The sequence below is a fragment of the Rhinolophus sinicus genome, chromosome 13 (genome assembly GCF_057876585.1).
Source record: "Rhinolophus sinicus isolate RSI-liver-muscle chromosome 13, RSI-T2T, whole genome shotgun sequence".
Lineage (NCBI taxonomy): Eukaryota > Metazoa > Chordata > Mammalia > Chiroptera > Rhinolophidae > Rhinolophus > Rhinolophus sinicus.
In genome coordinates this window covers 56293833-56307710 of record NC_142513.1, presented here as the reverse complement: position 1 = coordinate 56307710, position 13878 = coordinate 56293833, and the positions used below count along the sequence as shown (strand labels likewise).

The 13878-nt window shown below is 45.3% G+C and overlaps 1 protein-coding gene across 9 annotated transcripts in view; it reads left to right on the top strand.

Annotated features, from left to right (window-relative positions):
• The window catches only part of SV2B (synaptic vesicle glycoprotein 2B), a 101048-nt gene that overhangs the window by 73048 nt on the left and 14122 nt on the right, over window positions 1–13878 (top strand). For all 9 annotated transcript variants that reach the window (XM_019726699.3, XM_074318264.2, XM_019726696.3 and 6 more), the window contains 5 exons: window positions 3567–3700; window positions 5014–5103; window positions 6788–6898; window positions 7724–7812; window positions 10260–10424. In XM_019726699.3, the coding sequence (XP_019582258.1) occupies window positions 3567–3700; window positions 5014–5103; window positions 6788–6898; window positions 7724–7812; window positions 10260–10424 (589 nt within the window). The remainder of the gene's footprint in view (window positions 1–3566; window positions 3701–5013; window positions 5104–6787; window positions 6899–7723; window positions 7813–10259; window positions 10425–13878) is intronic.

The following is a 13878-nucleotide window of genomic DNA, read 5'->3' as shown; positions in this document are numbered from 1 at the left end:
TGTATGAACACTAAGGAATATTCATATTTCCACACTTAAATTGAGTAAAAAAAACTTTTTGGGGAAGAGGAACAAAAAAAATCTGGATAAAAGCTGAGTTGAAGTAATGGTGCTGTGTGATTTGGAACAAGTTACTCCATCACGGCCAGCCTTGGTTCTTTCACCCAAAAATTGGAGGGGGAGGAAGCGAAGAGAACTGAATGTAGACAGCCCCTGCCAGTCCTAACGTTCAGCAGTTCATGCAATGGAAAGGGGAGTGTGGGGCTAGCTCCCCTCTAGACAGTACTAGCAGTTTTCGGCCTCCTATTTGCAGACTGTTTGTTCCACAAGGAAAGCAGGCCCTCACACTCGACCAATGAGCAGAGGTCTTTGGCTTCCCTCTGATTGGGTCAGCTTAGGTCATGTACCCACCTCAGCCAATCAACACACCACAGAGGACGCCAGGTCCTGAATGGGTTCCATATACTTCCTTCCTCGTTCCTGGCACTGGGGGTGGGGTCAGTCCCACCCAAACCACATGTGTGCAACACAATGGAGAAGGAAGGACGGACGGATATTGTGAAGGGAGTAACCCACCATAGTCACTACAAACTGCATTGTTTTTTCACTTCACTTCACACACAAACACACACCAATGTCTGGGTATCTGGTTTCTAAGAAAGCAACAAAATCGTGCATGTTGGACGCACATTGTCCAAAATGGAATGGGATCCCGTGGCAGAGGGGCTGCACGGCTGCTGGCTGACCACTGCTGGATGATAGCAGGGCTTGTGGTTAAATATTAGGTTGGTGCAAAAGTACTTGTGGTTTTTGTAGTTATTTTTAACCTTTTAAACCGCAATTACTTTTGCACCAGCCTAATATTTCACCCCAAATAGACAAGATATTTTTTTTTTTTTTGGTCTGCCTGTATGAAATCTGTGACGTTTACATTCCGTTTAACACATACAAGCTTCTTGCATGGTCTGACTCAAATGAAAGAGGCGTAACCTAGAAATATGGTGGAATTGAGTCACAGTCTCACAGGAGTGATGATTTATTTTAAGCCTCATTTTACCAGGACCAGCTGTTTTGTCCATAGTGAACCAGGCATCTGACGATATTCCTCAATATGCCTAAGACATTAACCCTCTCATCACCCCCCAAGCCCCCCCAAGGGTAACTTCAGAAAGGAGGGTGATGTTTCTGTACAGCTTGTGCAACCCCTTTAATTGCTGTCGCAGGAACGAAGCGATGGGAGGTCTTGGCACCAGGAATTTGGGTGACTGAGTCATTGAGAAAGAAAACGACAAAGCACAGAATGTTTTCCTGGGAACTCAGAAAAAAATGGATATATTATGGAAGATTAATTCCCATTGTAGTCAACACCACCATCTGTTTGTGAAATCCTGATGCAGAAAAGTAGGGCAAGCTCAAAGATCAGTGAGCAGAACAATCCCTGTTTCCAAATTAATAGCTGTTCCATGTATTCGGGAGCAGTTCGCTGTTAAATTTTATTTAATTTAAGGCCCCAAAGATGTGACTCATAAATGCGTTAAGTGCAGATGACTAAAATCACCATAAAAACCATATGCATAAGGGGATGATGGATTTTGGATAACTTACCCATTCTCATCAAGGGAAAAAAAATTGTTCTCAGTCAAAATACTTTATAAACATACCTGCTTCTGCCTTTCTTCCCTTGTTATCCACCTGAGTTTGCCTGCTGTATAGTTTTGATCAATTTGACTTGCAATTACGCCAGAATCATTTTCGAACGTGAGTTGAGCATGTGTAAATAATTTGATGGTTTTTATCTTCCTAGTGTCACTCTCAGGAGAAGGGAAAGGCTTTTTAATTAAAACTCAAACAAACAAACAAACCCCGGTGAGATGGAAAGAGAAGAGACCATGCTGTGGAAAAGAGATGTGATTCTGATTGAGAAGGTTGGATGGCACGTGTGTTGTGTGGCCAGATGTTTCAACGCGGTCACAGCCTCACACTTCTCTACCCGGGAGTCCCTCTGGCTCGTCCTTTCATTGTGCACACTGAGTAGGAAACCCCTGCAGAAACAGCAGATGTTGGTTAGGTTTCCATAGCACGTAGAAACTCAAAGTACAATAAGGATTCATAGAAAATTCAAGACATCAACTGCCCAGCCCTGGAGCTGGCCATGTGGTATATTTTAAAGTTAATGGAATAGAGATTTTTACAGTCAAATAAGGATTACCCTTTGAACTTTAGAAATCAATATATTTGACTGTATAGTTTTGCTTTTTAAAAAAAATGCTGTTGGAATTGTCTTCAGAGATACTTTGAGTGGCATGAGAAAACCAATCTCTTTATTTTATAACCTTGGCTTTAAAAAAAACCCACAAACAATTCCTTTGCCGATCTTTACTGGTATTTGCCTGTTTTACTCCACATCGTTGGCACTAAATGCCATGTAGCTATTTCTGAACCAATCAGAGCTTCCCTAAAAGCAGGTGAGTTCCTATTGGTTGCGGGGAGCGTTCCCATGTGGCAAATCAGTGCAGGTATCATGAGATGCCCTCTGTAGCTGTGAAAACCCCTCAGCCCAATAATGACATGAGAAACACGTGCCTTGAATTCTGATAGATGTGACTGCAACAGTCCAAGCTCTTCCCACCGTGGGACCATTCCTAAAAAGAGGGAAATGTGTGACCCATGAGGATATTCGAAATAATGTTTCGTAGATTCTGAAAATGAATTTTAGAAATGCTTTGAATAATGACAGCTGAGTGGGAGCTGATCACCCCTCCATTTCAATGATGGCAAAATTCATTAGAATGTAAACGCTCAGCTTTAGAATTTAAAAACATAGTTTTAATATTATGACTGACAGTGATTTTCAAAGTGTGACCCTGAACCCTATGTGTTGGAATCACTGACAGCTGATATTGGCCTTTGACCTGGGTAAGAGGAATCTTCTACGGAAACTTGAGTCCTATATGGCCCTGCCTTGGCTTTCCTCCAGCTGTACCCCTTCCTGTGAGGCAAGGGGTCTCTGACGCCCTGACCCCCACTCCATCAGATCCTGCTCTGGGGACTCAGGACTCAGGAATTTGCACTGAACTCGGGATCACTGCCTATGGTCTCACCATGGTGGTGTGTGTGGCGTGTCCACACATGAGGACTCACCCTGGGGAAGGGGTTCCAGGAGGGGTCAGAAGGGGGTCCTGAAAGGGTGGGTCCTGTCCTGTGCAGTTCTGGGCCTGGCCTTTGGTGTTTTGTCAGGGCAGGGGGACAGAACATCTATTACGTGACAGTTTGCGAACTTAAATTTCAATGGATATATAAAAATATGGGCTGTTGCTTCTATTTGTACTCTCATCTAAGGCCTGTAAACGTCAGGCCAGACTTACGGGGCCGGGGCAGGGAGGTTGTCAGGATACAGAGTTCCAGCGTCTGTCCCTGACTTGGAATCAGAAGCTTGGGGGGCACAGCGGGGAGCCTACATTAGAACCTGGTCCCCAGGCGGTGCCCTTGTGCCCTGCAGTTGGAGAGCCAGTGTTTTCAGTTTCCCCTAAGAGAGTGTCACAAATCCTCTGATGTCTTCTTCACAGGCTGGGGCTTCAGCATGGGCACCCATTACCATTTCCACAGCTGGAGAGTGTTTGTCATCGTCTGCGCTCTGCCCTGCACTGTCTCCATGGTGGCCCTGAAGTTCATGCCAGAGAGCCCCCGGTTTCTGTTAGAGGTGAGTCGGCAGCCCCATCCCTAGTGAAAGCAGTGGGCTGGCGACAGGAGCGAGCCCTGCTTTCGTAACCCCTTCGTCCCTCTTTCTCTCCTGCTTGCTTATTGCAAACACCCCCAGGTAGGCTGACCTGGCCCATCATTAAATCCCGCTCTGTTACCATCTGTGATGGTTGCGCGTCCTGGAGAGTTAGGGACTTAGGAGCTCACTGAGCACTGGTGGGGGGGGGGGGGCTCCTGAGGCTGTTTCCGGCACCCACTCTCTCCAGAGATCCCGCTTATGAGGCTCTGGAAAGCTGTGTGACGTTTTTCTATGTTGCAGCAGTGAGATCTGTGACAAAGCTCGTCACAGCTCCCAAACCCTTTAGGGGTCTCAGCCGTGCAGGACCCCTCCCTACCAGAGAGCTGCTCCCAGTGTCTTACGAGATGAGTCCTTGGAGCCTTCCACCTTGGGGGGCCTTGGGGTGGGGCTAGCTGAGGGGCAGTAGGACGCACGGGCTTTTATAGGCCCGATTCTGAGTCCACCTGCGTGCCTCCTTCTAGAACATTCTGCAGAGTGTGATTCTTCTTGTTGCATTTCCCATTGATCCAGCGGCAGATGCAGCAGGGAGTGTTTTTAACCAGGGATATCTCAGAAGTTTCCCTTTGTTGTGTGTTAGTGTCCTAATGCTGTTGTAACAAAGGAGCCCAAACTCAGTGGCACAGAAGAACAGACATTATTGCCTCACCGTTCTGGAGGCTGGAAGTCCAAAATCGAGGTGTCATCAGGGCCACACTCCCTCTGAAGCCCTTAGGAGAATCCCTCCTTGCCTCTTATCCTTGGCTCGCAGCTATATCACTGCAATCCCTGCCTTTGTTATCACATGATGTTCTCCTTGCCCACTTCTGCGTCTTCGCATGGCTGCTGCTTAGAAGGGTGCAGTCATGTTGGATTAGGGGCTCACCCTGCTGCAGGACAGTAGGGCCCACCCTCATCTTAATGACATCTGCAGCCACCCTCTTTCCAAACAAAGTCACGTCCTGAGGAGCTGGGCATTAGGACTCCAGCGTGTCTTGTGTCTTTGCTTTACCCTGTCAGTGAGGAAAGGACCCCCACCCAGCAGTCCGTTCAACCTTACTGGAGTGTAATGATATGAAAACTGAGCATTTACTTGAAGGCACAACCTTATTGTCCCTCCACCATGGGCTGGGGACAGACACCAGTCCTAGCATTTCGCAAGTCCTACGTAGTAATGAGTGCACGTCCTGTCGCCTCAGACGCGATGTCAGCATGAATCAGTCAGGGGTTTTTCATGTCTCTTCCCTTGGTTTTACCAGATGGGCAAACATGACGAAGCTTGGATGATTCTCAAGCAAGTCCACGACACCAACATGAGAGCAAAAGGGACCCCAGAGAAGGTGTTCACGGTGAGCGAATGCTTGTCTATGCCATCAAGAGGGGGCCTCACCTCTTTGCTGCTTTGGTTTTCTGGAAAATAATTGTTTTATGTAAGCACATCACAGAAAATTTGTCGAGGAGAAGAAAACCCCTGACATTCTTCTCACTGTTCACAATTAATTCTTACATTTTGATGGATATTCTTCTCAGTACCAGTAATTATTAAATGATGAAAGAAAAAGCCAGCTATATTCACGTGGGGATAAGCAAAATTATGTGTTATTTACATATACATGTTACTGAAGAGTTCTCACAGGCATTCTCTATGTTGTCTCCTAGTATTCATAACCATCCTTTCCTTAAAATTAGTTTCTGCTATACCAGACAGCATAGTGATTAGACATTTATACACCTCACAAAGTAATAACCCCAATAAGTCTATTACCCATCTGACACTGTGCGTAGTTTTTAGAGTATTATTGACTGTATTCCCTCTGCTATACTCTATATCCCCGTGACTATTTTTTTTAATTATAGTTCACATTCAATATTATTTTATATTAGTTTCAGTTTAACCATCCTTTAATGAACATTAATGCTAGGAGCATTTGTGGTTTTCCTAAATATGTCCCTAGGGTTAGAGATTGATGTCCCCTCTTTTAGTACCTTGTCTCTGTAAATATTGCTGCAATGAACCATCTCACACACAGAGTTCCTTCCCCTTTCTTCATATTCTGAGTTTGTTTCCCAAGAGTTGATGCCTAGAAATAAAATGACTGGTTCCAAGAGCATGCGTATTTGCATAGCTCTTGAGATATATCGCCACACGACATTTCAGCAGGGTTGTACCAGGCCACAAGGCCACAAGCAACAGGCTATCCATTTCTCTACACCCTTACCAGCATTGTCTATTAGACTGAATTTTGTTTCTTGCTAGTTTACAAAGTTAAAAAACTAGTAAAGGGTCATTTCCACGAAGATATCGCGTTAGTTACCAGGATCTGTGCTGCTCCCCACCAAACTCTGTCACCAAATCTGAGGAGTGCCCACTGCGGGCATCTCTGTACATCTATTTGCTTAACTTCCTTTCCGACCAACCTCAAATGCGTTTCCTCCAGGAAGCCTTCCTGGGTTAACTCCTACCTGCACGGGGTGCATATACGTTTCGAATTAGTGAATATTAATCCCATATCAGCTATATGATTTGCAAATATTTTTCCCCTTCAGTAGGTCGCCTTTTTATTTTTGTTGATGATTTCTTTGTTGCACAGAAGGCGTACATACTTTCTCATATTCTGTGTTGTTTTTTAAACGTCTTAAGTAGCAAACTCCTTTTCCCCACCACACAGCACTGTTGTCTGCATGGGCTCTGGACTTCTGTGATGTTAATATCCGCTAAGGATAAACTTGTGAGTTTTAAGGTGAAGCCAGCTCTACTGTGGGAAAATCAGACGTAACTGGGAATTCAGTGTATTATGACCCACTGATTTCCCCAAGGCATGACTGAGTGAAAAGATGGAATTGTTTTGTCTGCAGTGGGATAAAGATCTCTCGGAGATGCCACGTGCATGTTTGGTTAAGAACCACTGCACTAGAGGGTCACCAAAATCTCTAGCCCTCAATGCATTAATGTAATCAGTTACATTAAACCGAAACTTGAAAAGGCTGACCCAAAGTGGGGTTCAGATTCTCTAGCGCATCTTTGCTTTACAGGTTTCCAACATCAAAACTCCCAAGCAAATGGATGAATTCATTGAGATCCAAAGTTCAACAGGAACCTGGTACCAGCGCTGGCTGGTGAGGTTCAAGACCACTTTCAAGCAGGTATGGTTGGGGACAGGTGGTGGATGAGAGGGAAGCCCTGTGTGCATGTGTAGCCTCAGGGAGAGGTCTGCAGAGGCCCCCTCAACCCCAGGCAGAGCGATGGAGAGGAAGCAACCCTGCACGGGGACGTTTGGGTCCTAGCCCATGCCGCTTTTCACTCACTGTCAGCCCCTGGGCCACAGACTCTCTGAGCCTTAGTTTCTCGTCTTTGCTCTTCCTTCCTCAGGCAGATTCTGAAAATAGGGAAAATGTCTGGTCTGAGTAAACCTCCTTGCCTCTCACATCTTCTCGTTAAAGAAACGACGGGAGGCAAGAAGTGAGTGGAATGAATGAACCCCTGGAGGTTTGTTAGTGATTTCTGAGAAAGTCCTCATGAAGGGCAAAGCCATTTCTTCGGAGAAGTGGCTTCTGCAGGCATGTGGGCCGTTGAGCACCGGAGCGGCCAGCCCGAGTCTACTGAGACTGGATGACCTTGGTGTCTGGTTGTTAACTGTTTGGGATGTCAACCCGTTCCCACACGCAGCAAGCAGAACTCAGCACTCACGTTGACTCAGGGCCTTCCAACCCCGACTCTGTGCACTTTTGATCACGTGCATGGATACTGTTGTATTCCCAGGGAAGATGCTGCACGACTGTCAGAGGTTGAGGCCAGTAAGAAGGGGAGAGGCTTTCCTTGTAATCTGAATAGAATTGCCGCTCCTGGGAGATAATGGCTGCCCATTCTCCCCAGGGCTTCTTAGGCAATTCATTCGAAACCCTTAGAAAGGAGCTGTGCCAAGTCCTAAGTTCCTTCCTCTCACAGCCGTTCTCCTGTGTGGGTTCTAGGTCTGGGATAACGCTCTGTACTGTGTGCTGGGACCCTGCAGGAGGAACACGTTTGTTCTGGCCGTGGTCTGGTTGACCATGGCTTTGAGGTAAGTTCTGTCTTCCTCAAGTTCACGAATTTCTCTGTGCCTCAGGTGCCTCATCTAAAAATTGAGGGTTAGGCTTGGTGCTAAGTCATAGAGTCTGTGTCAGATTGGATGCTTTCTGGCTGCAAGTAGCAGGCAAGCCACTCTAGGGGCTTCTAGAGTGAGGAGATGTCTTATCCTTGCAACCAGAATTCCACAGGGAGGCAGGCTACAGGAGGAATTTCAGCCTCAGCCTCGTTCTTAGTGTGATTGCAAGATACCTGGGCTGTCTTTGGCATCCTGTCCCAAGTGGGAAGATGCCTCTCCCTGAGCCTCCCTTTTTAACAGCTTGGAAGCCTTTCTTAGGAGATGTGTGTCACACACCTAGGGCTAAACTAATCACCAGTGAAAGGGATGTGATTTCCCAGCGATTCTAGGCTAATCAGGATTTGCCTCTGAGCTGACGATACCATTGGCCTTCCTGGGGGTTGATAACAAAATTAAGTTTCTGTTCCCGAGGAGGAAGAGGAGTGAGTGCTGTGTAGGTGGCCATCAGTGTCACTGTGAATATTAAATAGATAAAACAGGGAAACTCTGCAATAGTGTGCCCTGTAATGAAGAAAATTAAATATAATTCAATATAATCTAGTGATAAACTGGCTCCTCTCTGAAACACAGGCTTTCACTCCAGTTATTTCATTCACCTCCCAATGACATGCCTCTTCTTTCTGTGCAAGCGTGGAGGCCACTTACAGCATTCTAAGGCTGTTTAATTGTAGTGTGTGTGTGTGTGTGTGTGTGTGTGTGTGTGTGTGTGTGTGTATAAAGTGCTTGCAATAGTTTGTGGCATATAGGTGCTTCATAAATTATCAACTAGGAACTTTTAAACTTTCATCAATGATATTGCTTTGTTCACTGCCACCCACACCCACACATTCCTTTGACCCAGGAAATTAAATTGGCTCTAATGACCTCTTTGATTATGGGAGGAATAGGTCTGATTTCTTCCAATACCTATGCCTGGAGACCCAAACAGGTAAAAGTGGAGAGGAAGCCAGACCCTGCTACCATCCACCTGTTCAGTCTCAACTAGGAGAGAACATTCCAGAAGCCAAAGATGGTAGACACCAGCATTCAATTCGTTGACAGTTTTTAAATATGTTTTACTTATATTATGTCTGATTCAATTTTGCTAAATAGGTAATGCATTTCAAATGTTGTAACAATAGAGAAAGTTTGCATCCATCCCTTGCCTCCCCTCCTGCCTCCTATATGTAATTATCTTTTATTTCCTTACTTATCATTCCAGTGTTTCTTTTTGCAAATTTAAGCACGTATATGTGTATATTATATGTACTTATTCTTTTTTCTTCGTCAAAGGAACATGTTGTCGCACCTACTTTTTGTGCTCAATACATTCTGGAGCTTTCTCACACCAGTAAATTGAGATTTTCCTCCTTCTTCTTTACGGTGGCATAGCACACGTGCACAGCTCTCCACAGAGAAGTACCTCACTTTATTCACCCAAGGATTTATGGCTAGATTCTCGGGGCGTTTTCAGACTTTCGGTATTGCAAAAAATGCCGCAATGAGTAATGGTGTTTGGAGGCTGCTTTGTATTGTGCAAGTTTCTCAGTGGACTAGATTCCTCAGGTTGGAATTATGGCGTCAAAGGAGGGGACTCCATCAGTAATTTATTTAGACATTGACCAGTGTCCTCCATGTGTTATTGTACAATTTTGCCCTTTTGGCCAGAAATGTAGGAGGCGACCTATTTACTTAGAGCCTCACCAACAGAGTGTTTCAGTAAACTTCTGGGTTTGGACAATCTAGTAGGCAAGAATGGCAACACAGGGTAGTTATAATTTGCATTTTTCTTATTATCAGTGGGATCGAGCATCTTTTTTTTTTTTACGGGTTTAGCGACCCTTTTTTTTGAGTTGGTTATCTTGAGTTTTCAGGTATAAAATCGTATCATCTACAAGTTGAGATAAGACAGTTTTACCTCTTGTTTTGCAGTTTTGTATTTCTAAGTCCTTTCTTTTGTCTTAAGTGAGTTGGCTGAGACCTACAATACACTGTTCAAAAGTCGTGATGATAATGGTTATCCTGGTCTTGTTTCTGATGTTTGTGGGAATTCTTTACTGTTTTCCCATTACGTAAGATTCTACCTTTTGAGCTGAGATACGTATTTTCTTACATGTCAAGGAGATGTCCTTCAGTTGCCAATCTATTGCTGTTTTCATCAGGAATGAATGTTGTTTTTACATCAAATGCTCTCTTGCCATCTATGGAGGTGATCACGGTTTGCTTCCTTAGATCTGTTACTGTGATGAGTTACATGGTTTGATTTCCTAACAATCAGCAGTATTAATACATTTAAAATGAGCTTTATCGACATGAAGTGAGGAATGCAGACTCTGACCATGAAACAATAAAGCTGCTCAAATATCCCGTCTTCTCTATCACAGTTACTATGGACTGACAGTGTGGTTTCCCGATATGATCCGGTATTTTCAAGACGAAGAATACAAGTCCAAAATGAAGGTATTTTTCGGTGAGCACGTGTACGGTGCCACGATCAACTTCACCATGGAAAATCAGATTCACCAACACGGGACGCTTGTGAATGACAAGTAAGTGAGAGACCCTGGGCTTTCCCCAGATCAGGGGGACGGTCCATGGGGACCGTTCTTGGGAAAGAGCTGTTGGAAATACGGTTCAGTCTGTCAGGGGAATGAGCTCCCAGGCCGTCATGGTATCACAGCCTATCGCGGCTGCCGGGGACACTGTAATTTCTGCGCAGCTCTGTCTGTGTGATGCTGGCTCTTAGTCTTCCCTCATCTCCTGGCTGTAGCTGTTTCATCCGAGGTTGGAGACATTTAACTGAGGAGGGTTTGATCAGATCGTCTTTCCTGAGACCTCATACCTTTCGTAGAGATTCCAGGGAGCTGTCACCCTCTAATTTCACTGCCTAAAGAGAGGACCCAGAGCGCTCACCGCTGAGGTCCCTGCACCAACCTACTGCCTGGTTGTTGAGTTTTTTTCTTTGATTCTGGAAGCTTTTGCAGGCCAGGGCTAACAGGACACCGTCTTATGTTATTCTTTCACCCGGTATGACCTCCAAGGGTCCGTAGCATGGCCTGTCTTCCTCACGAGTGTCAGGAGAAAACACTGAGTGGAGTATTAGAAAAGTCCTGTCTGTAACTTTTCTAGGAGAAATGCTTCCTCAATCCTCCTATTTCTATTCCTGGGACAGACGAGATGGTTAGGCCAGGCCGCTGCACTTGAAGCATGCTGCTTGGAGGCAGCTCTCTGAAGGCCCCCAAATGGGTCAGGACAGGACTACGTTTACACGAGGCCACTGGATACCTCTGCTAGTTCCCATCTTGAGTTGTACTCAGCAAGTTCAAACTCAGGCTGAGTGGTGGCACCCAAAGGACCACGGCCCAGAGAGTTCCATGCCAGTGATAGAAACTGCCCCATATTCACCACCTCTGCCCAAGAACTAACAGCGTGGGCTCTCCCAGCCAGTGTGTGGTCCACGTCCCGCAGCCATGCCCACCTGTGTGTCTGAGTGAAGTCACCTTGCTCGGGACTGTCACCTCCTATGGGGAAGGAACATATGGATGAAATGCAGGGGGGATGGCTTCTGCAGTCTAGTCCACGTGGCTCTTGCAGGCCAGACCTGAGCAAGCGTTCTCTGTGTTAAGGAGAAGAAAGTGTGAAAGGAAAGGGGACTATTCTTCATACACATATCAGCCCTTAGGGAGGAGGGTGAGAACCCAGTAGCAGTGGAGATGGAATTCAGATTTTCAGATGACTTTTCTAAAGGCTGGAGCTCAGTCGCAAACATCTACGCATTCACGTGCCCTTGCATGCACACACCCTCTGCGGGGACACTTCCGAGCCACTCCAGCAGTGGCAAGTCCAAAGCGAGTGGTGGTGGACCCAGGATTTCTCGAGGGTTCCCCCAGGATTTCTCACTCTCAGGGCTCTTCAGCAGAAGTCAAGGGATCTTGTGTTGGCATTGCCAAGGAAGCAATGTTGCCCTTGCTTTATTAGAACATTTTACAGGTGTTGAAACCAAAGGAGCTTATGGATGGCTAGATGGCACTCATGATAGGACGTCATTCCCTGCAGAGATGTATTCACTAAAAGAGACTTCATTTATGAAGTTGCTGACATGCAGTGATACTCTGCTGTGACGTTAGTAATCGTACTGAGTAAAGACCAAGATAATAAGGCCAGTAATAATGACGATGTAATAATGACAATGGCAGCCAACATGACTGAGCACCTCTGTATGCCTTACAGAGACTTTCTCATGTAATCCTCACAAAAACTCCAGGAGGCAAGACATATGCTTTGTGCTTTACAGGTGGGGAAACAGAAGCTTAGAGAGGTTGAGTAACTAGCCCGAGTCACACAGCTAATATAAGTATTAATAGAACCCAACCCAGGCATGTGGATTCCAATCCCATCCCCTTGCCGACTGCAGATATTATCTCCTTGGGAAACTCTCCATCCCCACAGAGGCCCTGTTTTACATGGAATTTTCTGCATTACAAAGTTAATGACAAAGCCAGAGCCCTCGGGATTTACAACAGGCTGGTTTTGGAGCGCTAAGACTTAGCCATGAAGAAAATGGGAACCTTTGGTCCACTCTGTTCTTTTAACCTTTCTCAGCCTCCTGAAGCTGCTGGGTGGGAATGAGGAGGAAACAAGCTTGATGAAAGCAGGGGTCTTATCTGGGGCACCCAGGACCCCAAGTGACGATAGAGCCATTGTGAAGGGTCTGGGGAGACCTAGTCATGGTGAGACTTGTCTGGGACTGGATGCAAATATTCTGCACGCACAGAAGTTCTACCATGTTGCTATGTTTCAAGTGGATATTTTTGCGTGATTATTAAAATGTAGATTCCTTCAAAAGTTGCAAAGAGTTCATTTTAACTTGTCATATGTATGTGTTTTAACCAATGGATATTAAAAGTACAATAACTTAAAGCATATCTACCCCCCACCAAACAGTCGAATAAAAAGGGTGTTTTTCTCCTTGGAAAATGAGGAACCTTTGAAACTGATCTAAAGAAACAAACCTGGTTTCTTTTCTTGAGTTATGCTGCCATCTGCTGCTCATGAGCTAGAAAACACTTCATCTTTGAAAACCCCAAGTCTCTTTGGAGAGTTAAATTGACGTTCTTGAGCTTGGAGGGCAGTTTTCCAATCATACCAGTATTCCCCATTTGCATTTATCCATGCTTTGCTGAGTTAACATTTAGATAAAAGTATTTACTTTATTGACCATCACACGTAGGGGGAAATACCTTTGTGTAAAAGGGGCTTCAAAGTTTACCCTGGGATTTTGTCAATAAAAGAGATCCTAGCGAAAACTAACTTCCTCCCGCTGTGAAACAATCCCTTTGGCCCCACGAAGGAAGAAAGTACACAGATGAGCTCTGGCCTGCTCCCCCAGCGCCATCTGCAGCCTTCTGCTGCATCTTACATGATCAGATGCCCTTGAATTCTCATACTGCTTTTGCTTCAGAACTCCCAGTTTTTGGAAAAAGAAAGAAAGGCAAAAGAAAAAAAATATTCATATTGTAAGCCCTGAGCCAAAATGTCAGGTCAGGCGTCTCTTATTGTTAATTAAACACAGGATAGCTTTTCATCCCAGAGCATGTATTAACTTACCAGAGCATGTAGTAACTTAATGAATTAACTTACCCTCTCTGTTTGGGAAGAAATTTCTGTTTCGCGGGCTCATTGCTATGAGGTTTAGGATGGGAAAAAGAGGATTATCTGATTTCAACCTCTCTGGACATCAGGGGCTGTGCCTGCTTCCTGTGTGTGATGTTTCATGACCCAGGACGTGATGTTATAACCCTGAGCTTTCCTCACAGCAGAAAGGGAGGTTGATGCTGTGTTCTACGTAGGGTTTGGAACCTCTGCCAACGAGTAATATTCCGCACAAGACAATTGGCTAGCGAAAAATAGGCGAAAAGCTCTCACGAGTTCTTATTGAAGGTCAAGGCTGAATAGCTCAGGATGAAAAAGAAATTTGCAAGATTTAACTCTGAAATGAGGTCT